This window comes from Dipodomys merriami, unplaced genomic scaffold (genome assembly GCF_024711535.1).
Source record: "Dipodomys merriami isolate MVZ:Mamm:240054 unplaced genomic scaffold, mDipMer1.0.p SCAF_348, whole genome shotgun sequence".
Lineage (NCBI taxonomy): Eukaryota > Metazoa > Chordata > Mammalia > Rodentia > Heteromyidae > Dipodomys > Dipodomys merriami.
Window position 1 is genome coordinate 977,979 of NW_027205026.1, and position 26,308 is coordinate 1,004,286.

General features: G+C 64.0%; 2 protein-coding genes across 2 annotated transcripts; both read left to right on the top strand.

The window, feature by feature from the left end:
• The first annotated feature begins 65 nt into the window (after positions 1 to 65).
• Positions 66 to 8,765, top strand: LOC138803783 (E3 ubiquitin-protein ligase RNF166). Its single transcript, XM_069987865.1, has 6 exons — positions 66 to 250; positions 4,032 to 4,188; positions 6,250 to 6,362; positions 6,655 to 6,769; positions 6,933 to 7,040; positions 7,772 to 8,765. Exons 1-6 carry the CDS (start codon positions 96 to 98, stop codon positions 7,835 to 7,837), a joined length of 714 nt encoding a protein of 237 aa, XP_069843966.1. The 5' UTR covers positions 66 to 95; the 3' UTR covers positions 7,838 to 8,765.
• Positions 8,766 to 14,337: 5,572 nt separating this feature from the next.
• On the top strand, positions 14,338 to 19,679 carry LOC138803746 (zinc finger protein SNAI3-like). The gene is made up of 3 exons (XM_069987794.1): positions 14,338 to 14,413; positions 17,674 to 18,285; positions 19,077 to 19,679. Exons 1-3 carry the CDS (start codon positions 14,338 to 14,340, stop codon positions 19,256 to 19,258), a joined length of 870 nt encoding a protein of 289 aa, XP_069843895.1. The 3' UTR covers positions 19,259 to 19,679.
• Positions 19,680 to 26,308: the final 6,629 nt, after the last annotated feature.

A 26,308-nucleotide genomic window follows, 5' to 3' on the forward strand; every position in this document is an offset into this window, starting at 1 on the left:
GTCACGGCGGTGACGCGCGGGCCGGGCCGGGCCGGGCCGGCCGGGACGGGGGGCGGGGGGCGGCGGCGGCGGCGGCGGACGCGGCCTGGCCCGGGATGGCGATGTTCCGCAGCCTGGTGGCGTCGGCCCAGCAGCGGCAGGCGCCGGCCGGGCCGGCGGGCGGCGACAGCGGCCTGGAGGCGCAGTACAGCTGCCCCATCTGCCTGGAGGTCTACCACCGGCCGGTGGCCATCGGCAGCTGCGGCCACACGTGAGCGCGCCCGCGGGGCGGGGGTCGGCCGGGCGCGGGGCGCGGGGCGCGGGGCGCGGGGCGCGGGGCCCGCCCCGCTGCGGGGCCGCCCGGCCCGGACGTGTGCCCACGGGCCGCCGCCGCCGCGCGGGGCCGGAGCGCCGCAGAGCCGCTGCGCCGAGCGGGCGGCGGCCGGGAGGAATGACTTGTGGCTCTGCTGTCAACTTTCTCCGCCCGCGGGCGGCTCCCGGCCCCGGCCCGCTCCCACGGCGGGTCCCCCACGGCGGGTCCTCCCACGGCGGGTCCCCCACGGCGGGTCCGGGCCCCGGCCCGCTCCCACGGCGGGTCCCCCACGGCGGGCCCCCCACGGCGGGTCCTCTCACGGCGGGCCCCCCACGGCGGGTCCCCCACGGCGGGTCCCCCACGGCGGGTCCCCCCACGGCGGGTCCCCCCACGACCGACCCCGGAGGCGGCGCTCGGCCCGCGGAGCTCCGGCCCGGCCCGCGCCGACCGCCCCCGGGCGAGGCGGAGCCTGGTGCGGAGCGTGCGGGGTTCTCCGCGAGGCCGGGATCGGGCAGGGCGCGCCCGGCGGGTGGGAGGCCCGGGAGCCGCGTGCGCACAGAAGCAGCTGCCTTCCCGGGCTGCGGGTGCGGGAACTGCCAGGCCGGGTAGGCGGGAGGCGGCGGGGACCTCGTCCGCGTCCAGTGCCGCCCCCCTCGGTCAGGTGGCACCGGCGCCGTCCGCAGGGAGAGCCCAGCCGGCAGCCCGGGCGCCGCCGCTCCCCGGCTCTGCAGCGGCGTTGGACCGTAGTGCCAGTCACGGAGCTTGAACTCGGGGCTGTCCCTGAGCTGCTTCTGCTCGAGGCTGGCGCTCCACCCCTTGAGCTACAGCTGCACTTCCAGCTTCTTGGGGGTTAAGTGGAGATGAGAGTCTCACAGACTTTTCCTGCTCAGACTGGCTTCCAGCCTTGAACATCAGATCTCAGCCTCCTGAGTAGCAGGGTGACAGGTGTGAGCCGGTGGCACCGCCCAGGACTTACTGCTTGATAGCACACACTCGCAAGTGTCTTAAGGTGTCTTCTGCACCTCCTAGTCTATTCGTGAGGTTTTGCTGGGGTCTTTGAAAAACCTTTCCAGGCCTGGAGCATCACAATGGTTCTGACTTCTTCACCCTGATTAGAGCCATCGTACTTTGCGCTTCATTGTCTGCAAAAATTAGTATCCACCCTCCCACCTCCCCCCAAAAGAAGTCTTTTCTTAAAATGTGATGTGCATGGGAAAAAGCAGGAGTTTATGGACGGACTGAAAAGCTTTTCCACCGATGTCTTCTCGTTGCTACTTCTGTCAGATACAGTTATAGAATGTGGGCAAATGAGCACAGTTTAAGGCCTCTCCTGACACCTCTTAAAAGTTTGCTGATTCTTTCCCCTCCAAGAGCCACTGACCACAAGCGGTTTCCTTCCCGTGAGCTGGTGTTCTGGTGGTAAGAGGAGGCCCGCATGGGGTGGGTGTTACTGCTCTAGAACCCAGACAGAGGAGAGTCTAGGGAGGGCTTTTGAGTTGCAGGCATGGACAGGAAGCCAACTGGTAGAGCCTTGTGGAGGATTCAAGTAACTCTCTTGGGTCCCCAGAGGTGTGGCCCATTACAATCAAGAAACAGCTGGGGTGAGCCACGTCTAGGTCCAAAGGCAGGTGGGCCAGGGTGCACACAATTGTGAGTCAGCCCACAAAGCCTTTGGAGGCAGCCTCTGCTGGTCAGCACAGTCTACTGGCCCCACTGACGCCCGAAACATCACCTGTCCAGAAGCCCAGAGCAGGTCCTGTGGCCTGCAGTCCACCCTTGGCAGTCCTCAGGGCCTGGAGAAGAGCTGGGCCTACACCCACTGCCCTTGTCTCTTCGGTTGAGAAGTGGCTCAGCACCGGGCCCTGTGCAGTTTCAGGCAGAAACTCCTGTGGGAGAAGCAGGCCCTAGAGCCCTGTCTCATGTTCCTTAGGGGCCTTGACTTGGGGACAGTCACCCTGAGCTACATTTCCTCCCCAGCCTTCCCTGCATTCCAAAGGGAAGTACAGCTGCCCTTCTTACTTTCACCACCATTTTCTTCAGCGACCAGCTTTTCCCAGTTCCACATGGACCCTCTTCCTCTGCCCAGTGAAGTGTCCGTGACTTACACTGGTCTTGCTCATGTGGCCTTGCCTTGTGCAATTTTAATAACTTCACTGAGAAAAAGTGCAGTGCATCACGATTTATTCACTTCAGGTGTAGAATCCAGTGATTTCTAGTTTGTTCAGTTACATAGCCATTGGCACAAGAGAGAAGGAAACTCAGTACCCATTCCCCTCCCCCTAGCTATTGGCAGCCAGTACCCAGGCCGGTCTGTGTATTTGGGTGTGCTGGCATTTCATATAAATGGTATTACACAAAATGTGGCCCTTTTATTATTATTTTTTTACTTAGCATGTTTATGAGGCTTGTCTATTTGATATCAATGCTTTGCTCTTTTTTATGACCAAATTCATACAGCACATTTGTGCACCTGCCCCTCTGCTGATGGACACCCAGGCCATGGCTACTTCTTATCCCAGGAACACTTGGATGTTCTTTGTCAGCATCATCTCACCAGCCTCTTCCTCTAGTGAAGAGGTGAAGCAAGAGGCCTCCCTGGCTGAACTCTGGGACCAGGCTGTCCTGGACATACTTGCTGGGGTGCTGAGGGGTGTGTGGGTGCCTGAAGAGACCTCCCCCATGGGCGAGGTGAAGGGCAGGGAGCCACTTCGTGGTCAGGCAAAGCCTGTTAGGGTCCTTTCACGGCAGGTGGGTCTCGGGGTAACTGCTCCCTTCTCGGCGCAGTGTAACAGAACTATCCAGAAACCAGAGGGTAGAAAGAGAAGGGAGCTGGCGCTCTGGGGCTCTGCCGGAAGCTGGGGCCTGCTTCCTCTTTGTACAAAGGATCTTCTCTTGGGGAGGGAGGGAGAGCGTGTGGTGGCCCTTGTCTTTAGCTGAGTCATCTGTAAACTCTTAGCCTCTGTCCAGTGTGGTTCTTCATCCCCACCCCATGCCAGCCTGCCGGGCACGTCAGGGAGAGGCCGAGCAATGCACTGTGCTCCCAGAGCCTTCTCGCAGTTGGCGAGCTTGCCATCCTGCTGGGCTGGGTCGCCCCGCCTGCTGAGCACCGCCTGGTGCTCCGCATCCATGCGGGACCCGCCCCCGGCACTTCCTGTGAGGCTGCATGGAGGGGCCTGTGGGCATGCTCCCTTCCTTCTCTTCACCCCCCTCTTGTGGGGGGCTGCCGGGAGGCAGGGGACGGGGCACAAACCCCAGCTGGAGTCTGGGGCCTGCTCAGAGCACATGGCTGCTTAACTTGGTCTTTCTGGGTGACAGTGCTTGTGGGGGTTTCAGAGTCCCAAGTGAGTGCTTAGTACCTGAACCTGCCCCAGGGCAGCCCTTCCACCAAAGCATGGCTCAAGGTGCAAGAGTCCCTGTAGCCTGGGGAGCCGGCCAGCTAGGGCCAGGCCTTGCACCTTCCTCCTCAGCCCTGGGGCTGCCCGGTGCCTCCCGAGTTAGCATCATCAACATGTGACCGGAGCCTGCAGGGCGCAGTCTGACCTCATAGGATGTGGGATGCAGGGCTGAGGCTAGATAGAGCAGCACCCTGCAGCCCGGACGGGCCCAGCCAGCTGGTGTTTCCCAGCTCCACAAATCCCAGCGGCAGCTGGGCCGCCCCTGCCCATGCTGGTTGGTTCTGGCTGGTTCCGGAGGCCCTGGCAGGGCCCCTGCTAGCAGCGCTCAGGCCCGTGTCCCGCAGGTTCTGCGGGGAGTGTCTCCAGCCGTGCCTGCAGGTGCCCTCCCCACTCTGCCCGCTCTGCCGGCTGCCCTTCGACCCCAAGAAAGTGGACAAGGCCGCCCACGTGGAAAAGCAGCTCTCGTCCTACAAGGCGCCCTGTCGGGGATGCAGCAAAAAGGTGCGACCTGGTGTGGGCCTGGGCTGGGCTGCCCCTGGGGGGGGGGGGGCGGCGGCGTTCCGTGAGCCCCGCTCTTCTGCAGAGGCTGCTGCTCCTCTTGTGGTGAAGCTGGCTCTCGTCCGCACTCGGATGCCTGCGTTCCTTCCCCTGCCCTCCCTCTTCCTATGGAGCCAGAGCCGGGCTTGAGGTGCACAGCGCCGAGCTGCACTGAACCAACCGCCTGTCTCTGCTCAGCCTGCCTCCCCTGGGTGCTGCTGGGCACACGGGCTGTGGTGGCTCCAAGGCGGGAGGCATGCTGTCCACACAGGGAGGCGGGCCGAGCGGGGCCGAGCACCTGGGAGTTGAGGGGCGGGGCCTGCCGCCCACTGCAGAGTGCGCTGAGGCCTCCCCCCAGTGGTCAGGCCAGGAACTTCACCTCCCTTCCCCGCGGTGCCCCCCACCGTGACCCCCTCTCCCCCTCCCTCCCCACCATGCCCCCAGCCCCTGCCATGCCCCTGGCACTGTTGCTGCGCAGCCCAGGGCCCAAGGCCCCAAAAACACCCTAGTCCTGAGCAGGGTGTGGAAGGAACAGCTAGGGGCCGTGTCCAGTGCACATTTCAGACATCGCTGTGTCTTGGCCAGTGATTCTCACCTGTCATGGTAGACATCAGCTCTGTGGTTGTTCCTGGGATCCCCACAGATGCTCTCGTCCTGAGGTCCCCAGACGCTCTGGCCCCCCTGGTCTGTCCTGGGGTCCCCACAGATGCTCCGGCCCACCTGGTCCGTCCTGGGGTCCCCGCAGACACTCCAGCCCCCCTGGTCCCAGTCCATCCTGGGGTCCCCGCAGACGCTTCAGCCCTGTGGCCCGTCCTGAGGTCCCCGCAGATGCTCAGGCCCTGTGGCCCATCCTGGGGTCCCCGCAGACACTCCAGCCCCCCTGGTCCATCCTGGGGTCCCCACAGACACTCAGGCTCTGTGGCCCATCCTGGGGTTCCCTCAGATACTCAGGCCCTGTGGTCTGTTCTGGGGTCCCCACAGACACTCTGGCCCCCGCGGTCCATCCTGGGGTCCCCGCAGATGCTTCGGTCCCTCTGGTCCCAGTATGTCCTGGTGTCCCTGCAGACATTCCAGCCCTGTGGCCTGTCCTGGGGTCCCCTCAGACGCTGCGGCCCCCCTGGTCCATCCTGGGGTCCCCTCAGACGCTGCGGCCCCCGCGGCCGTCCTGGGGTCCCTTGTGCTTGGTGGCGGTGAGCTGAGCCGCTGGGGTGTGCTATGGTGGTGCTCAGATGTCACCTGCTACGCCCCAGTCAGACTCTGGCCTGGGCAGGGTGGTCATCTCCTGCTAGCACCCCAGGGACAGGGGCCTGCCCCTCCCCCAGTGCCTCAGGCCTCTGCCCGAGGTCTTTGGGGCACACGTCTCCCTGCACAGCTTCCTGCCAGCTTGGGTGTCTGTCCAGCAGCCCAATATCAAAGAGAACCCTGGCCCGGGAGTATGCGTTGGTTACCTGCTGGTCCTGGGTTCGTGACCGCGGCTTCAGGGACAGGTTCTCCCCCTCGGGGAAGGTGCCACCCTCCCAGCCCCTCCCACGTGCCGGTGGCAGCCGCTCGTGGCCCACCTTGAAGGGAGCGTTGGCCCTCGCTCTTCCTCTTCCTGCTCAGATGCCCCCTCTGCTGCCCCTCCTCAGCCCAGGCCTCCGGGTCTGCCTCTGCCCACAGCCAGGCCTTGCCCGGCGACTTGGGTTGGCCAGCACGCCGTGTTGCTGTGCTGTTTGCCTTTTGCCCAGGGTTTTCCAGGTTCCCATCAGGAGGTGCGTTTCCCTGCTAATGCATGCCGGACCGCAGCTCCTTTCTGCCGCCCGAGCCTGTGGCCCCAGCTGTGTGTGGAGCGTGGTGGCGGGGCTGCGGCCGCTCCGCGTGCCGTCTCCCCACCTGGCTCCCGGAGCCCTGGCTGCTGGAGCGGCAGCGGGCCAGTGTGCTGCTGCTGCTGCTGCTGCTGCTGCAGGGGACTTGCTGGCTGTTGCCTGTCCTGGGGGCCACGGCCTCAGCCTTCCCAACACCTCTTGCCCTCTCTCCGTCCCCTAGGTGACCCTGGCCAAGATGAGGGTCCATGTGTCCTCCTGCCTGAAGGTCCAGGAGCAGATGGCCAACTGCCCCAAGTTTGTTCCTGTGGTGCCCACATCCCAGCCTATTCCCAGGTGGGCAGCCCTCGGGGCGGGTGTGGCCGGGCCAGGCCGGGCCAGGCCGGGCTCGGGTAGCTGTGGCCAGAGTGCCTGTCGCTTGGGCTGCACGGTCCCCTCTCTGGTAGGCCGCAGCCTGCAGCCCCTCGTGGAGACGGACCGGACTGGTAGACAAGGCAAGAGGGCCAGCCGGCTCCCGCTGCCTCCTTCCCGCCCGCTGACAGTGTGGCTCCTGCAGGCTGGGCCTCGCGGTGTTGGAGAGAGATGGGGGCGGCACCCAGCCTTATTCCCTCTCTTCCCACCCCTCCAGCAACATCCCCAATAGGTCCACATTCACCTGCCCCTACTGTGGCGCCCGAAACCTGGACCAGCAGGAGCTGGTGAAGCACTGCGTGGAGAGTCACCGCAGCGACCCCAACCGCGTGGTGAGCACCAGAGTCCACACCTCTCCCCACCCCGCCCCGCGCGTGGTGAGCACAGAGCTTGTGCTGCTGTGTGAGTCTGGGGCACCGCCCCGCCCCACCGCCCGGGCCTCCTCCCAGGCCCAGGCTGCCTGGAAACCTGTCGCGTGCTGGCCTTGTGTTGCAGGTGTGTCCTATCTGCTCCGCCATGCCCTGGGGCGACCCCAGCTACAAGAGCGCCAACTTCCTGCAGCACCTGCTGCACCGGCACAAGTTCTCCTACGACACCTTTGTGGTAGGTCACCTTCCTGCCTTCCTCCTCCTCGCCCCCACTCTCTGTCTCTCCTTCCACCCTCCTCCTACCCTGCGACTCACCCACAGCTCCTGTGCGCCCCTCCTAACCAGCGTTAAAGGCCCCGATTCTGAGCAGGCAGGTGGACCAAGCTCCCTTTGAGCTGTGACGTGCCAAGATTAAGTGGACACTGGAGGGCGCCACACACCCACGCTGCCCGGGACTTGGGCCCGTGTTCAGTGGGCCTTGGCCTCCAGGACGGCCTCCTGGGGTTGGCCATGTGTTTTCTAACATGCTTGTGGAGAAAAGCTGGAGAAACTTGGCCCACCGCACGCTCTAGGTCCTCACCTCCGTCCCCTCCCTGAGCTGCAGGGGTCCGGCAGCCTGCAGACCCTCACCAGGTCTCTGGTGCAGCTCCTTCCCATGGCCTGGCTTACTCCATCAGCTCCTCACAGCCCCTGGCTGCCTGGCCCTCCACTCGGTCCACCCCTAGACAGCCCCATCCTCTCAGCCCAGGCTCTCCATCCCATGCCTGCCCTGTCAGCCCCGGCCACGTGTCTGCAGACTGCCCTTGGGGAGCCTGTTGAGGCAGAACTGGGAAGGCAAGCAGGCCTGACGTGGACAGGTGCCGGTATCCCCAACAAGGGTAGTGCAGGGAGTGGGAACGGGGTAAACCTGGCAGGGAGATGGACGGGGGCTTGCACGCCCAGCCCATTTCCACTTCCTGTTTCCAGGACTATAGCATTGATGAAGAAGCCGCCTTCCAGGCTGCCCTGGCCCTGTCTCTCTCTGAGAACTGAAGGCACGCCCAGCGGCCTGCCCGAGCCTGGGACCGAGGCGCCCTCTCCCCGAGGACAGGGTTGGAGCCCCCACCCCGGCACTCGCACAGGAAACACCTTGCAGGCCAGGTGGAGTCATCCTGCACGAGGAGAGCCATCCAAGGGCCACCGGAGCCTGGACGCTGGCCGGCCAGTCTTGGCTGACCAGCAGAGAAGCAGGGTTATCGGTGCTTTGAGGGGCAGTGCTGGCCCGTTGGGTCAACGCAGTCGGCCATCTCCTCCGAGCCTCGAGGTGGAGAGTATGTGGTGCGCAAGATGTGCGCCCCACTGCCGGACAGCAGGAGGAGACCTGAGGCTGAGCCAGCCAGCATCTGGCTCGCCCCCCTGCGCCTTTGGTACTGGCTTTGTGATACTTAGAATCCTGGCGTTTTTTCTATCTTACCCCGCGTGATAATCTTTTCACATTTTATAGAGCAAAGACAAAGCAGTTACTCTTCATATTGCAATATCTGTGTTTGACTAGGATGAATAGTATTTTTATGAAACATTAACAAAGTTATATTTTTAAAAAAAAAAACATTAAAAATAGCCGTTGTTTGGGATCAGCGCCTAAAGGGTCGGGATGGCGGGCACGCTCAGCCCAGCCGGGCCTGGGCCTGGGCCTGTGTGCGGGGCAGGTGTCGCAGCCCCGGCCACCCGTCGGGGTGTGGGGGGTTGTTTTTTGTGGGTCTTGTCATCTGCTGGCTTTTATGACAACCAGGAAGAAGCCCGGCGCCCCTGGAGGTGTGCTCTGGCCGGCCCAGCGTGCAGGGGGCCCCACCCGGCACCTACTGGGGCAGGGCGCTCCCCAGCAGCGGCCAGAGAACCCTTGTCAGCACTCCTTTTCTGTTCATGGCATAAATTATTGCTGTCTTTTCAAAAACGTTTAAATAAAACATTTCCAAGCACCCGTGCGAGTCTGGAAGTGGAGTTCCTCAGTCTTCAGCACGGCTCTGCCGGGGGCCACCCCGGGGATTGGCCCCCTGTGCCCCGGCCCAGCCTCCCCTGCAGAGCCGTGAGGTGTGGATGCCGCTCTGAAGCAGCCGGGGACCCCGTTTCTCCTTTCCGGGGCGGGTTCTTGGTGCGGTGCATCAGGCCGACTGCTTCCAGCTTCCTGAGGACCACCAGGTGCCCTGTTGACTTGAAGGTCACTGGAAGGCTGAGCGGTCACCCGGTGGCCAGTCCTTGTAGGTGGTTGCTGTGGCCTCTTACCGTCCTTCCCAGATGGGGTCCAGAGACAGATCTGTTCTGGACGGTTTGTTCTAAGAAGAAGTGTGTTCTCCAGCAAAATCTATGGCCTGAGCCAGGCAAACCCAGGTCACCCATAACTATAACTCAGCAGGGCCAGCACCGGGCGAAGCTGTGAGGGCTGCTGGGCCCCCCTTGCATGTTTTCTGTGGCTGGGGGCCCTCAGCAGCGCTGGGCCGCAGTCAGCCAAGCCTGACTTCCCCCTGCCTTCTGGGAGGCGACCAGAGATGGCCCAGGCCGGTTGTCTGGGTCTCAGGCCCCGCAGGCTTTGTGCCCGCCCCCTGGCGCCTGGCCAAGCCTGTCGCCCTTGGGCAGGAGCTGCCAGTGGAGCCGGGGGTGCTGCCCCTGCAGGCCTAGGCCTGCCCACTGGTGAGTGACGCAGGTGCCATCCTGCGCGGGACCCTTGGTATCCAGGGCCTGAGGCCGCGTGGGACCTGCCTCAGCCGGCTCTGACCTCAGCAACCTCACCTTTCCATCCACCCTCGGACGGACGTTGCCCAAGCTCCGGGCCCCTGTGGAAACCACAGTAGCTGAGGCCCTGCGGCTACTTTACCTGGAGCTGTGGACCCTGAGTGCCGCGACCACAGAGGAGGGAGGAGGAGCCAAGGCCACGGTGGCCCCTGGCAGTGCACTGCCCGCGAGGTCAGGGTGTGTACTGAGCAGAGTGAGTGTGGGCTCCAGTTGGGCCGACCCCTGAATGCCCTGGTATCTAGTTCGATCTCTCAGGGAAGGCACGGAGGAGTGGGAAGGAACCTGTCCCCAGGTACAGCCTGTGACACTCCCGCCGCCGCCACCAGACCCAGAAAGCAGGGCCGGGCGGGAGCCTCCCTGTGACCGCATCTGGCTGGCGGTGGCCAGTCAGTCCTGCGCCCCGGGGTGAGCCGTCACCACACGCGCTGTGCTCAGCAGGCCCCACGGGGGAGGCGGCTGGGAACCTGACCCACCCTGCCATTGGGAGCCCCTTTCGTGGGCCTCCCACGGCCTGCCTCCTTAGAGCCGTCTGGAGCCCAGAGACCACCCTTCAGGGGCCTGGGGTGGGTGGCGGGTGGGACAGCCATCTTCCCTGCTCGTGAGGACTGCGCTTCCCAAGCACCACCACAGGCCTGCACCCCACGGAGGGGCCTGCACCCCACAGAAGGGCCTCCCCCGGCCGCGGCCCCTCCCCCGGCCACGGCCCCTCCCCCGGCCGCGGCCCCTCCCCCGGCCACGGCCCCTCCCCCGGCCACGGCCCCTCCCCCGGCCGCGGCCCCTCCCCCGGCCGCGGCCCCTCCCCCGGCCACGGCCCCTCCCCCGGCCGCGGCCCCTCCCCCGGCCGCGGCCCCTCCCCCGGCCGCCGCCCCTCCCCCGGCCGCCGCCCCTCCCCCGGCCGCGGCCCCTCCCCCGGCCACGGCCCCTCCCCCGGCCACGGCCCCTCCCCCGGCCACGGCCCCTCCCCCGGCCGCGGCCCCTCCCCCGGCCGCGGCCCCTCCCCCGGCCACGGCCCCTCCCCCGGCCGCGGCCCCTCCCCCGGCCACGGCCCCTCCCCCGGCCGCAGCCCCTCCCCCGGCCATGGCCCCTCCCCCGGCCGCCCCCCCCCCCCCCCAGCCGCCGCCCCTCTCGGTGACCGCACATCCACAGCTCCTCCAGGCCCAAGGGGGAGCCCCGGGCTCTGGAAAGCAGCCAGCACCCCGTTTCCTCCCACCACCGCGGGAGCCCTGGGGCCTCCACGCTGAGGTCCTCCGCAGGGCACAGGGCTGCCCCTCCTGAGGGTCAGCTCCCCTGCAGCTGCCACCAGGCAGCTCCCGCCGCGCCTGTCGGTGCGTGGCAGGCGTGGAGATCCTCTCTGAGACCAGAGCTCTGCACCCCAGTCTCCATCTTCCCCCGGCTATGGCCACAGGAAGCCAGCCAGGCCTCCCTCTCCACCCCCACCCCCAAGCCGGGGCCGCGTGCCCCGCAGAGTCCAGGGACTCAGAGGCTCAGGTCGGTGTGGACGCACCTTAGGTTTCAGGTTGTGCAACGTGTGAGCTCACACCCTCCTTCTTAGAGAGCCAGGGACGCGGGACCTTCTCCATTAGGCAGGAGTGGGCAGCCAGCCTGAGGCAGACGCTGGATTCACCAGTCCCTGTGGCTCCCAGGACACTTCCCTGTTCCCACTGCAGGAGCTCCTCCTCCCCCCATCCTCCCCCTCTCTCCTTGTCTTCCTCCCCCTCCTCCCCTTCCTCCCCCCGCCCCGTCCCCCTCCTCGCCTCTCCACCCCCCTCCATGGGATGGGTATAGTAGAACGCGAATTCCAAGACTGCAGCCCTGGTGGTCCAGAACGTCAAGTGTGGCGTCCTCCACCTGCGCCTCATCTATGGGGTACATGTGGCCCGGCTGCCTTGCCCCCCTGTGGGCACTCAGGCACACCTGGGGCGCCCGCTGGTCACTACGCTGGCACCTCATGGAGGTGGCAGGCCCCTGTGGGCACTCAGGCACACCTGGGGCGCCCGCTGGTCACTACGCTGGCACCTCATGGAGGTGGCAGGCCCCTGAGGTAGGCGGAGGCTTCTGCACCCACGCTGCAGCCGGTGCCCAGCCCGCTGAGGTGAAGGGGCGCCCGAGCGCAGCTCTCTGCTCTTAGCGGCACCTTTCAGCGCAGGAGGGAGAGGTCACCCTGGAGGCACGGCCCAGACACCCTCCCTGGGATGGAGGGCCGCGGGGGCAGGCGGCCTACGCGTGCCCAGCAGCTGGAGGCCTGGCCACCCCACCCTTCACATCCTCCTCCCTCCAGATGTCCAAGCCTTAGGAGGTCATCCGTTCTTGGCTCTTGTCTTCATAACTCTACGAAGGCCTGTCTTCAAACGGGCTCCATGCATGGGGGAGGACTGTACAGCTTTCAAGAGGAAGAAATCCACCCCGGAAGCCATCTGCCAGCTCCCAGGCCACGACGTGGAAAGGTTGGGATGGTGCCTCTAGGGCACGGAGCGTGGAGGTGGCTGACGGGGGAGAGGTGAACAGTGTCCCTCGCCATGGCCAGGCGGCTCAGCCCGCCCTGAGTGCTGCTGGGCCTGCCAACAGCGCACCGCAGAGGGCCCAGGGCCGCCTACTTCCAGCCCAGTCCAGGGCTGGGGGTCGCTGCCCAGTGAGGCAGATGGCCAGCACTGCAAGCTGGCAGGGAAGCCCTGGCATATTCAGGCCACAGATCTCCTGGAAGAGCGTGTTGGGGGGGGGTGTGCACGTGTGTGCACGTGTGTAACTGGTGGTGCTGGGGATTGAACTTCGGGCCTTGTGTGTGCTAGGTGAGCATCTACCACCAGCCAGTTAAGCCAGGGGGCTTAACAAATCTCCCTTCTGTCACCATGGGGGATGAATGAGTGGAGATGGGCAGGCTTTTGTCCCCTTGTGGCTGGACTAGAGAGCATAGGACATTAACTGAACCAAAGTGGGGTCCTCCGGTGACACACAGGAGAGCATCGCAGGCTCTCCTTCCCCTGTGTGGGGCTAGGCCACTATGTGTTGGACCCGAGCCCCGGAGGATGCCTAGAACCATCCACAGACTCTCCCTCCTCGGCTTTCTGTCTGCGTGTTGCACCGATCATTCCTGCACTATCACACAGCATACATGGACACACAAGTGCACAGATGTGTGTGCAGACACACGTTGCCTCCTGGACCAGCCCCCAGCTCCGTTCTGAAGCTCTGCCCACCCCAATCCCGCCTCAGCCTCCAGCCCAGGCATCCAGTCTGCTTCGTGTAACTCCCAGCTTTGTGAAAGGCTCACTTCACCAGGAGCCACCGTGACAGCTAGCAGGGCCCACGAACCTTGGCCTGCCCTGGGGTGACCAGGCCCACACTGATGGCAGGGCCGGTGGATGGTCACGGGCTCAAGTGTCTACTGACACCGGCTGCACAGGTCCAGGTGCGTCTCATTACACCATCTGTCTGCACGCAGACCTGGGCTGCACTGACTACTGTGCCAGCCTCTGCTCCGAGTCCCAAGGTGACTGAGCGCAGCCGGCAGGCGCGTGTGCCCTGTGCCTGTCCCGCACACGCATGCTTCTACAGAAAAGCTCAGAGAGGAGCCGCCGCCCCGCTGCCCCGGGGACAGAAGATCAATTCTCCTTCATCCAGTTCAACAAGCCTTGATGAGCCCGCTGTGGACCTGGCCACAGAATGCGGACTGGTCCATCTCTCAGGCAGAGGACTCCAGGCATCTGAGGCCTTATCCGTGTGGGGCCGGGGAGGGAGGGCTGCAAAGCCACAAATAGAAACCTTCCATGGCCAAGGAACAGGTGACTAAGCAGCAGGCAGGCCGGGGCCACCGGTCGCGGGAGGCCTCGCCCCTCCCCATGCCACCTGCGTGCTGGGCTCCCACCCTATGCCTGGCCTCAGGCTGGAAGCGCGCTGGACTCTCCTGCTGCTCACCCCGCAGAGGCTTGGCCGGGCAGGGGCGCACCGTCTGGGCCGTTTGCGTGCTGTGCCGCTAGGCGCCGGGTGTCGGAGTGACCCGGCGGTGCCTGCTCCTGCCTTCCCATCCTTCCACCTTCCGGGTCCCAGCTCAGACAGCCAAAGCTGCCAGGCTCGGCCATGGGCCACGCGCCCAAACGCCCAACGCCTCACCAGACCCCGGAGCCGCCGCGCGCGCGGGCAGGCGCCCTGGCGTGGACGGGAGCCCCGCTCTCCATGGAGCGCGGGTCGCGGGCAGGTGCTGCGGCGCACAGGAGCGCGCTGCACGCGCTCGCCGCCTTCCCATCAATCGAAGGGGTCGCGCAGGGATTCCGGGGGTGGCGGGGCGGGGGGGGGGCTCCACAGCCCCGGGCGCGCCGGGCGCCCCGACCCTGACCCCCGATCCCCGGCCCGGCCCGCCCCGCCCGGGCGCTCAGCGCTGTGGCTGCGCGGGAGGCCCGTGCGCATCCCGGGGCCGGGCCGGCGGGACCCCAGAGGCAGCCCCGGCGCCCTCCTCTGCGGTGCGCGCCGGGGCGGGGGTCGGGGTGCGCGGCCGAGGGGCGCTGGGCGCGTTTCCCACCCCCGCCCCGCCCGCGCACCTGTCCGGGGCGTGGCGCCGCGTCCCGCCCCGCCGAGCCGGGCACCGGTTGGCCGAGGCGGCGCGCTATGCTAATGACCCTGACCCTTTCCCGCACCTGCTGGCCGCGCCGCCGGGCGCTGCGAGGCCGCCGCCGCCCGGCCCCCCGCGCGCCCGGCCCCCCGCGCGCCCCGCGCCCCCCGCGCCCCGTGCCCTGCGCGCGCCCCCGGCCTCGCCCCGCCGGGAGGGGACCATGCCGCGCTCCTTCCTGGTGAAGACGCACCTCGGACACCGAGCCCCCAACTACGGGCGGCTGGAGACGCGGAGAGGTAGGGCTGCGGCTCCCGGCCTGCGGGGCGGAGAAGTTTCCGGGCGCCCCCAGCCCCCCATCCCCGGCGCCCCAGCCTCAGCCGCCGCCGTCCTGGGGGTCCGAGAAGGCCGGGGACAGCCGCGGCGCTGGCCGGGCACAGCAGAGGCCCCGGGTCCGCCCGGCCCTCTATCGCGGCTGGTGCCGGCAGGGCTTCGGGGTTCGCTCCACGCGACACCGGCCTGGCACCCCCGCGTCCCTGCCCCGCGCCCGGCTCCGGGGAGCCGGGGACGAGACCCCTCCCCGCGTGGCCCCGCGCTGCACCGGGGTCAGGGCGGGCTCCAGCCCTTCGGATGGGAGACTCGGCCTCGGGGACGGGGTTTCTTGGTCCTTGGGAGCGGGTGCCGTGGGCGCGGCAGAGTTCTCGGGTGAGCCCCAGTACCCCAGTACCGGCGGACACCGGGGTTCCGTCTAAGAACGGTTGAAAGCAATGCGGTGAGTCGCCACCAGCAAACTTGTAAACTAGAACGGCACCTACCAAAATGCAGCCCCAGCCTAAGGGAGCTTTTGTCAAATCACATGTCAATACCAGCACAGATAACAGGCCAAAACTGAATATAATGGGTTGCAAGGGGTCTTATCTTTTGGGGAGGGGGCTGGCACTGGAGTTTGAGCTGAGGGCCTTGTGCTTGCTAGGCAGGTACTCTGCGTCACTAGACCTTGTTATGTTTGAGACAAAGCCTTGCTGTGTAGCCCAGGCTGGCTTCGAACTCATCCTCCTGCTTTTGCTTTCCTGGTGCTGATTATGGACATAGGCCACCAGGCCTGGCTGGTTTTGTTTACTTCTTTTACTGTTATGTTAGTGGTGATAGACAGCAGGGTTCCATTTACAAACATCAGGTGAAAGTGCGTTTCCTTTCATACAGCGTCACCTGTTCCTTCATTCTCTCCTATTCCCATTGGCTAGTTTTATCTTATTTTTGTAGAGCTGGAGATGGAACTGGGAACACGGTGCATAGGACATCCTCAGCTCCGGGCCATCGACTTAAGTTTAAAACCATTGTTTAGGGGCCTCCCCATGCTGTGTCCCATCTTTACACTCGAATGTTCAAATCTAGTACCCCCTGTACGCAGTAGAACCCCTGGGACAACCTGCCTTCCTTTGGCATTCCCTGCCTTCCTTCTGGCGTCCTGAGAGTCCTGCTGGCCTGGTGGCGCTCCTCCCACCACGAGAACTGGCCTCGGATGCTGAGGTTTGGAGCCTCTGTTCCCTCCCTATAATAATGCCTGTTAAGCAGGCATCAGTGGTTCACACCTGTGCTCTTACCCAGGAAGCTGAGCTCTGAGCATCAAGGTATGTGGGAGACACATGAGACCCCCATCTCCATCCACCAAAAAGCCAGAAGTGGAGCTATGGCTCACGTGGTAGAATGCCAACCTTGAGCATAAAAGGGAAGGGATAGCATCCAAGCTCTGAGTTCAGGCCCCAGTACTGGCACATGCATACAGATACGCACATACACAAAGGCCGTAGGGTACAGGAAGTCCTGAGTCAGAGGGCGCTTACTTACAAGAAGCCCCTTCTCCCAGAAACCTTGGCTGCAGAACATACAGAAAAGCCAGAGACATGTGGGCAGACATTGAAAGGGTCTCTGGCACCCCGGCACACAGTCCCGTTCTACTCCTGCGGTGACCACAGGCCTCAGACCGAACTCAGCTCTGGTGCTGTCTGGGGTAAGGAGGCAGCCATCTTGGAGTAGAGACGTAGGGGAGGTGGCTCCTTACTTAAGAGAATCTGCCAGTCTGCAGAGCCCAGTCACGGCCATTATTTATCTGTAACACCCCCCCATACCCGCACAGCTTTTCTGGAGGACAGAAACCTGACTTCGTGGGTTTATTCGCAGTCCTGGGCTGTGAACGTGGGGCCTGGGACTTGCGGCTGGCTGGCTTGTTCAGTTGTCACTCTGTCACCTGAGAAACCTGATTGTATAGTTCAGGACACTAGGGGGGCAGGGGTGAGGGCAGGGGACGTCAGAGGGTCTTTGGCTTTGCCATTCCTGTTTTCCACATCCTCCCCAGCACTGGCTTCTGTCTTTTTCTTCTTGAATTCCAGCCATCCAGGTGGCTGTGAAGAATCCCCTTACCATGGGTTTGATTGGCATTGTCCCGGTTAATGATATTAGATAACTTTTTGTATACTTGCTGACAGTTTTTGTGTCTTCCTTCTTAGGAGAAAGAGCTATTTCTATTTCTTCCTAACTTATTTTTTTCTTCCCAATTTTGAAATTGTCTTTGTGTTTTGATTGTTGACTTGCAAACATTCTTTATAGGTTTGGGATACTCTTTCCTGATCAAATATGGGGTAATTCCTTTATTCTGTGCTGTCTTTCTCTACCCAAACTCTCAGCACAGCAGCAGAAGCAGGGCCAGAGGTTTAATTCAACACATCGGGAGGAGGATGCTTAGTGATGGAAGCCTTAGAGAATCCAAAATTTGCTTCTTATCTGTAGACTGACCTTTCTTGTGGGGGTAGGGGATTCTGGGCACTATCCAGCTCAAACACATATGTATGTGTTTGTGTGTGTGCTGGCCACACATACAGGAGCCACTGCCCAAGAACTAGCCACGCCAGAACCAGGTCTGAGCCTGCCAACCCGCCAGCCCCAGCAGTCCACCTGGCTGAGTGGGCTTGTGTGCGCTGCGCAGACAACCAGCACACTGTGACGCGTTGAGGAGACGCTGGATGACCGGGAGGCTAATTGCTGCGGGGGCGCGAGGGGGCTGGCTCTACTCCAGGCGCCTTGGGTCCTGACCTCCTGCTGGTGCCGTGTAGGAGCCTCAGGGCTGGCCCCAGCCACTGCCCACAGCCCGGAGGTGGGGTGCTAGGGACTCTGCAGACAGACCTACCCCCGCCGGGACACCTCTACCAGGTGAAGACTGTTTTCCTTCTGAGTCAAGGTGTTGCTGTGCATCCCTGTCTGGCTTTGAACTCAAGCTCCGCCTGCCTCAGTATCCAGGATTCTAGGACTGCAGGTGCCCCCCCCCGTGCCCTGCAGAGCTGTTTGGGGTCCTGTGGCGGTTGTTGATAAGGAGCTGGGGTCCAGCCTCAGGCTTGCTGGGCCACTGTGCCGCGCGGCACTTCGGTCTCTTGGGAGAGGGCGCAGGTCCCCTTCCGTGGCAGTGCGGATGGCCACAGTGCCGGGATACGAGCAGAAGCCTGCAAGCAGGGGACGAGGCCTTCCGGCCTCACAGGGCTGCCCTCTCTCTCCTCTGCTCTTCTAGAAGCTGATGGTGCCTGCTCTGAGCGCAGAGGGCCGGCGGTGCCCGTCCACTCCCCGGACAGGGAGGCTCCTCCCGTGGCCAGCCAGCCCTGGATCTGCGCCTCCGCCATCACCCGCCTCTCCCTGCCCCTCCTCCCGTGCCACGAGGAGGCTCTGGGGCCCTCTCGACCAGAACCCCTGGACGTCAGCTGGACAGGCCCTCGGGCTGGCAGCACCCCAAGTGTGGCCCTCAGAGCCAGCCTGAACCACCTCAACCTGCCCCTGCTGCCGCCGCCGCCCACGCAGTGGCCCCCAATCCCAGGTCCCGATGGGGACGGGGCCCCAGACAAACCTCTCAAGGACCAGGGGATGTCTCGAGTCCCGGGGGGCTTTGAGTGCACCCACTGCCACAGGCCCTACCACACACCCGCCGGCCTAGCCAGACACCAGCAACTGCGCTGCCGCCTGCCGGCCGGGCGCCCCTTCCCCTGCAGGTACTGTGGCAAGGTGTACGCCAGCCTGGGCGCCCTCAAGGTGCACATCCGCACCCACACCCTGCCCTGCATCTGCAAGGTCTGCGGCAAAGCCTTCTCCAGGCCCTGGCTGCTCCAGGGCCACGCGCGCACCCACACAGGTGGGTGCCACGGGCCCCGGTGTGGGGGGGGGGCGGTCAGGAAAGGAGGGGCAGCCCCCGCTGTGGCGCGGCCACACAGACGGCCTTGAACAGCTGACCTGTCCTTCCAGGCCCCGAGGCCAGAGCCTGAACTCAGGCTGTGCGGTGTGAGTGCCCCTGAAGGTTGGGGGTCTTCCTGCCCCGTCCATCACTCCTCTCTGCCTGTCTGCAAGGGCCCTGCCCCTGCCCCTGCCCCCCATGCCCGTCTGTGTCTGGCCCCCTCTGCTATGAGGAGGTGGGCTTAGGGTTCACCCTAAAGCCTTCATCTTTGCAAATTATACAGACAGAGACCCCATTTCCAAATGAGGCCACAGGGTAGGACTGGAGTCTGGACAGCTTTCTCTGGGGCGTGGGATATACAGGGCCTTCTGTCAGCCCACCGGCCCCGTTCCAGGCCCAGAACAGAGGGAAGGGGTGGGAGCCCGGCCTCTGTGGGGCACTGCGGGCACCTGGTCCGGAGGAGGGCAGAGGAGCTCAGCTGGGGAAATGGAGTCCGTGGGCACACAGGAGGCCTGGGCCCCGGAGACTGCAAGCTGGAACCCAGGCTCCACACGACTGTGGGACTAGACATGATCCCCCACAGTCCTCCCCCAACAGCCTCTGGGGGGAGGGGCTCAGCCTGTACAGGGGGTGGGGGGAGGGGCTCAGCCTCTGGAGGGTGGGGGAGGGGGATCCTCACCAGCAGGTGCAGACCTTTCACCTGTGGCTGTGGTCCTGGTTGTAGTCGCTCACCTGGTCCCCCCCCACCGCAGGTGAGAAGCCCTACGCCTGCCCGCACTGCAACAGGGCCTTCGCGGACCGCTCCAACCTGCGAGCTCACCTGCAGACCCACTCGGGCACCAAGAAATACCAGTGCAAGGGTTGCTCCAAGACCTTCTCCCGCATGTCCCTCCTGGCCCGGCATGAAGAGGCCAGCTGTCGCCCCGGCCCCTGAGAGGCATGGGGGTGGAGGGGCAGTACCCTGGGGCATTCAGAGGCTCCTCGCCTGCTACCCTGGGCCCAGAGAAACCAGGAAGCCCTGCCGGGAGACTCCTCGCCAGGAGCCTTCACTGAACTGAGAACCACGGCCCCACTTCCCGGTCCCCCAGGAGATGGGCAAACTCTGCGCCACGCTGACAGCAGGCAGCCAGATCTTTCTCCATGCAACTGGAAGCTGTGTCCGCCTCGAAGGCTCAGCCGCCCCTCCGCCAGCCTTTGGCTGGGGTCTGGATCAAGCTGTCTCCTGCCACGCATGGGCACAGACACACGCGCGTGCACACACACACACACACATACCTTTTCACTTTCTCAGACTCCCCTGACATGGAGCAGAGCCAGGAGAAGAGTAGGTGGTGGTTTGAGACAAAGCCTCCAGAACCGGCCCTACAGAGACCCAGGAGCTGGCCTTCGGTAGCCTGCTGACTTCTCTTTCGGGGCAAGCAGCTGTGGGGTAATAAACAGCCAGCCCCTCACGCGTGTCTGCTGTGTTCTTGAGCATTGCCCTGTCCCTGGGTGAACTTGAGGGCCAGGATTTGAGCCCTTCTGGACACAGAGCAGGCAGGAGATGCGTGAGGGCAGGTACCACAGCGTCATACAGGGATTCTGTGAGCCACTGAGCTCAGGGCCTTCTCTGGAAGAAAGGAGGTGGGTGTCCCACAAACCAGCCTGGAGGAGAGGGAGGGAGGGGGGTCCCGGGCAAAGACTGCCTGCGGGAGAAGCACTGGTAGGCCAGAGCTGGGAGTGGGGGGAGGCCCCCCCCATGAGCGGCCAAGATGCTGGTTCTCCCAGGGGGTCTGACCAGCTCCAGCTCACCGTGTGAGGTGACTTTGGGGACAGAACAAGGAGGCCTGCTGGGTGCTAACCGCTCACGCCTGCAATCCCAGCCACTCAGGAGACAGATCTGAGGACCACAGTTCAAAGCCAGCCTGGGCAGGAAAGTCCATGAGACTCTTATCTCCAATAAACTACTCAAAAAAGCCGGAAGTGGCACTGTGGCTCAAATGGTGGAGCACTTGCCTTGGGCAAAAGGAGCTCAGGAATGGCACCCAGGGCCAGAGTTCAAGCCCCAGGATCAGTAAAAAACAAAAAACAACAACAAAAACACCAGGAGAGCCATCTTGTGCAAGAGAGACAGGCCCTGGCGCCCTGGCTGGCAGGGCTGTGCTCAGCAGAGTTCTGCAGAGGCACTGTGCTGCTCTGGAGACGCCGCTGGCCACCAGCAGCTTCCTTCCGTTTCTTCCTGCCCCTTCCTAGCCAGCGTGATGGGAGTTAGCAGCCTGGGCCTGGGCCCTGGAGCCGAGCTCTGTGGCCAGTAGGCAGAGGCTTTCTTTTTCACCCTCCAGCCTCTGGGCCTGCCAGCCCTCTGCGCTGTAGGAGTGGGCACGGGAAAGCTGGCTGGGACCTGTGGGTCAGCCTGGCTCTGGAGGGCTCTGCGTGGCCGACGTGACCATGGCCCCTGGGGGTGCTGGGGACACCCCAGAGGTTGCACTCTCCGGCCCCAGCATGACCTCCCGTAAATTGGTCACCGGTGGTGAGTGAGCGCTGAGCCACGCCCATGCCAACTGGCAAGGATAGGCTCTGAGAAAGCCACCCTGGAGCCATGGCTCCCTCCCTGCGGGCTGCCCTTGAGGGGGTGGGAGGGGCGGGGGGCACTCGCAGAGCTGGGCCGCCCACGGCGGGCAGCCCCCCAGTGTGCTCCGGACCCCAAGTTCACATGGAGGCAGCCTTCAGGGCTGAGGTGGGGCTCAGGCCTCAGCCTGGTCTCCCAGTGCCTGGATCTTCACCCCATCTTGCCCCGGCCTCAGCCCCATGCCAGTCATCTGATGTGGGATTCCTCCCACGCGCTCCAGCGTGACCTCACAGTGACTCACCTCCCCTTTGGAGGACCTGGCAGTTAGGGCATCTGCATAGGATTTGGGGGGCTGCATTCAGCCCCCTACCCAGACGAGGAGAACACAGGCTCTGCTAGAATGACCTCGCTAGGTCTTGGAGCCCAGGGAAACGCCTGCCTGTCTCTCCCCACGTCTCCGGAGGAGTTCAGGCACAGCCCTTGCCTGATTCACCAGAGGCACCAAAGAGGTCCATGAGAAGGCCCTCTCCTCCCCTCCCCTCCCCTCCCCCGCCCTGCCCTCCCCTGCCCTCCCCTCCCCTTTCTTCCCCTCCCCTGCCTTCCCCTCCCCTCCCCTGCCCTGCCTTCCCCTCCCCTCCCCTGCCCTGCCTTCCCCTCCCCTGCCCTGCCTTCCCCTCCCCTCCCCTCCCCTGCCCTGCCTTCCCCTCCCCTGCCCTGCCTTCCCCTCCCCTCCCCTCCCCTGCCTTCCCCTCCCCTCCACTCCCCTGCCTTCCCCTCCCCTCCCCTCCCCTGTCTTCCCCTCCCCTCCCCTCCCCTGCCTTCCCCTCCCCTCCCCTGCCCTGCCTTCCCCTCCCCTCCCCTGCCCTGTCTTCCCCTCCCCTCCCCTCCCCTGCCTTCCCCTCCCCTCCCCTGCCCTGTCTTCCCCTCCCCTCCCCTCCCCTGCCTTCCCCTCCCCTCCCCTCCCCTGTCTTCCCCTCCCCTCCCCTCCCCTGCCTTCCCCTCCCCTCCCCTCCCCTCCCCTGCCTTCCCCTCCCCTCCCCTGCCCTGCCTTCCCCTCCCCTCCCCTGCCCTGCCTTCCCCTCCCCTGCCCTGCCTTCCCCTCCCCTCCCCTCCCCTCCCCTCCCCTCCCCTCCCCTGCCTTTCCCTCCCCTCCCCTGCCTTCCCCTCCCCTGCCCTGCCTTCCCCTCCCCTCCCCTCCCCTGCCCTCCCCTCCCCTCCCCTCCCCTCCCCTCCCCTCCCTTCCCCTCCCCTCCCCTGCCCTGCCTTCCCCTCCCCTGCCCTGCCTTCCCCTCCCCTCCCCTGCCCTGCCTTCCCCTCCCCTCCCCTCCCCTCCCCTGCCTTCCCCTCCCCTCCCCTGCCTTCCCCTCCCCTCCCCTCCCCTCCCTTCCCCTCCCCTCCCCTCCCCTCCCCTCCCCTCCCTTCCCCTCCCCTGCCCTGCCTTCCCCTCCCCTCCCCTGCCCTCCCTGGTCCCGAGTTCACTCCCTCTCTTCCGCTGACAGAGCTAGGCCTTTCAGGTGAGCAAAGGCAGAAATTGGGTCCCAAGGAGGCTGCTCCTCTCTGCCAAGCAGGTCAAGCCCCCAGCAGAGGGGCCCCCAACCCCAGCACAGTCAAGAGCTCTACCCAACGGGGGCCTGGGTGTCTCCCAGGAGAACTCTGCTAAAATAGCATCCGGAGGCCTAAAGGAAACTATATTGTGGGTCGCGGTCTATTTCTGGGCCCCTGTATCTAAATGAGGCAGCCGCACCTGTTGGGTATGAAGGAAGGGAATTTCACAAGCCGAAAATAAAGCCGAATGCCTTCCCCTTGGTACCACCCATGGAAAATGCTCTTATATTTATATCTGGGCTGGCAGGGAGCAGGGTGGAGAAGGCACAGGCACCTGCCAGGGAGCAGATTTGAGATGAATGGAGGACACTTTTCACTCAGCACGCCAGGCGGCTGCAGCCCACCAGTCCCTGCCAAACACCTGTGCCCGTCCAGCCCGCCGGGCACGCCGCACCGCCGCCTTCGCCCTGGGTGATTACCTGGTCACCAGCAAGCTAACCTGGATGGTGGTTTCAAATCTGGATTCTGGAGCCCTGTGTGCACACCTGTGTGGCAGGAGACAAGCGAAATGCACAGGCCCCACCGGCTCTTTCTCTGGGGGCTGCTATTTGGGGACCCCACCTGCCCCCCTTTCCTACCAAGATTCAACTCAGCTCCACCTTACTCTCTAAAAAAGCCTCCTGAGCAAGCAGCCGAGTGGCACACGTCAGAACCCCTCCCTGCAGTGGGGGCTGGGGCCAAGAGGGGATGCGGCCCTGGGTCCCAAAGGAGTTGGGAGCAGATGTTTCCATCACCAGCTAGTTGTAGCTGGTGGAGGCCGAGGCCATGGAGCGAAGCGGGATTCTCGACAAGACGAAAGGCTGGGGCTGGGGCTTCCCCAAGGGAAATCCTGACCACTCTCCGGGCAGCAGGAGACGCTGCATGCGGCCCTGAGACCTCCCCATGCTGACTCGTGGGGAAACCGAGTGCACACTGGCCACCCCTCCCTGCTGCCCGCTGAGAGCCAGAGGCACTGAGGTGATGGACTTTGTTTCCAGAAGCCTAGGGTGGTCCCCCTCCTCCCCCTCCCTCCCTCCCCCTCCCTCTTCCTTTCCTCTTCCCCCTCCTCCTCCATCTGTCAGTTGTGAGGCTTGAACTCAGGGCCTGAGCTCTATCCCTGAACTCTTTTTCTCAAGGCTAGCACTCTACCACTTTGAGCCACAGCTCCACTTCTAAGCCTAGGGTTCTAGAAATAGAATTTTGTTCCAGAATGTTCTAGAGGGTTCTCTAGATACTTGAAAATAGCCCACTTGTTGCTATCTATACTCGAGCGCCCACCCCTGGCCGCACCCGCATGGCTAAGTTTAGCTTCCTGGCAGAGCTCCATGGAATAGTTTCCAGACTGCTCTGCCTCGGGCGCAAAGCGCCCTGCCACCAGCAGGTGGCTTGGGAGAGGCCACACTGCCTTCCCCTCCACCCTAGGGCTGCGATCGCCTGGCGGCGATCACGCTGCGGGTGGGGTCTCCCGCGGGTCTCCAGCAGGAGCCGAGGGACCATGTTGGGTTCTTAGTGAGACCCCCAAGTGAAGGAGGCGGGGTCAGGGGGCGCACACACCTTGCTGCTGGCTGCTGGCTGTGGAGCGCTGGCGCAGCCCTGGCTCCGTAACTGTCCCCAGCCCAGCAGAGGCCGCAGCAGCTCCCCAGGGCTGCCCCAGCCTCCCCAAACCCTCTGTTTTCTCCCCCTTCTTATTTCCTAGCTGTTGTTCTCTGCAAGGGTACACCATGGCTCCTCCCCAGAAGGGCGGTTATTTCACTTCCTGCGCTGGCGTGGGGGGCGGACACGCCAGGACCAACTGCGGAAAGAAGACTCAGCGTGAGGGGGGGGCTCGCCTCATCTGGACATCCCTCTCCGGTCTACACATGGGTGGCGCTGACCCTGCCACCCTGCAGCTCCCCCACAGTGGACTCCAAGGGGTCCAGGGCTGCAGGTGTGGTCACTGCTGGTGTTTATCCCCTCCCCTTCCCACTCTGCAAACCTGAGGCCCTCGCCAAGGTGTGGTGCAGGCCTGGGGGCAGAGCTGGGTAGACTGGAGGCCTTACCCCTCCCCCCTCCCTCCCTTCTCCCTCCCCCCACACACATAAGGGACAGATGTGGCCTCAAGTGCCCTCGTTGCCACATCATGGCCCTGAGTCCACATCTGAGGAATGGACGGCACGGCTCTGTGAGGGCCCTACCCCATCCTGCTGTCGGCTGGCCTTTAGGGACAGCACCTGGGTAAGGTCTGGGTATGGCTGCCCAGCCTCGATGCCCACAGAGCTCCTGGTCACTTGAGAGGACAATCGGCAAGCGCCCATGGTAATCACGGTTCAGGGATTAGGGAGAAAACAAGAACCAGACCTGTTATGGCACCTGGCCCAGAGTAGGAGCTCACGGCTCAGCTTCTCCCCACATTCTTTGTACAATGAGGGTACTAGTCTTTCTGATTTACAATTGGGAGTATCTAGCCAGGTGTGGAGGTCCACCCAACACTCAGGATGCTTAGACAGGACTGGGAGTTCAAGGTCAGCCTGGGTTACACATCAGGATCTGGTCATGCCTCATCACTAGCCGGGCAGAAGGCAAATGACCGAGCCTCCCCCCACCCCTGCCCTCCCCTCCCCTGCGGCCACACCCACTCCATTCCAGGTAGCTGGGTGAGGACAGGGAGCCGGCTCTGCGGACCCACCTACCCGTTACTCTGGAAACGACGTCTTATGTGGCTTTTTGTAAAGCAGACATGTGATTACAAGGGAAATTAAAAATAAAACTATCTGAGATGCCATTTGTCGGCCTTCAGACCCACAGATGGAGAGGGACGAGGTATTCATACTTTGGTAGGGAGCGGTGAGCCCAGTCTCCATAGAGGGCACCTGGCCCCCAGTCACCAAACGCCGCCCCAGGCACCCCTGGTTGGCTCGGATAGTCCACATTCTGGAATCACGCCTGTGGAAATGCATTCGCATAAAATGTATGGAAAGGTGCTGTGTACAGAACCTAGAAATGGTCCATCAGCAGGGGATGGTTAAGTACATTCTAGAACATCTAGACAACAAATGGCAGTGCTCTTTTAGTACTGCATTGTGATGATTGCAAGAAGCACGTAAATGCCGGGCGCTGCTGCCGCCCGCCTCTCCTCCTGGCTCCTCGGGAGGCTGAGACCTGAGGGCCGTGGTTCAAAGCCAGCCCGGGCAGGGAAGTCCGTGAGACTCTCAGCTCTAATTCAAGTTGGAAGTGGTAAAGCGCCAACCAAAAGCTTTATTGCACAGCAATGCCAACCGACTGAGCCACAGAACACGGAGAACACGGAAGCTCGGGAAAGAGTTCCCGTGCGCTCTGAAACCCCAGCCACTCCGATGCCAGCAGCAGAATGCGCAAGGGGAGCCGGGAGCTACAAGTTTAGTTCTGCGAACGGACGGTGGTGATGGTTGCACTACGTAGCATGCCACCGAAACAGCTAAACGCGGGTTAACCGTGACTTTCTCTGCTATGCTTCTCCTGAGAAAGACCGAGTCTCCGCTGCGGGGAGCTGAGCGGCGTCCCGGCCCGCCCCGCCCCGCCCCGCCCCGCCCCGGGCCCGCCCCGCCCCGGGCCCGCCCCGGGCCCGCCCCGGGCCCGCCCGGGACACGCCCCCAGAAGCCCCGCCCCGCCCCGCCCCGCCCCCGAGTCTAGCGCGATCCTGGGCGCGCCCACCCGGGAGGAAAATAGGCACCCCCATTGATCGCACTGCGCCTGCGCAGAATCCGTGCTCCGGATCTGCGGGCCATCGTCCGATCCCGCTCATTGGCTGAGAGGTGGAGTGGGGGCTGGACCTGCCTCTGATTGGACAGCACGCGAGCAGCCGGGTCCGCGTGGGCCAATGGCGTGTCAGCGCGT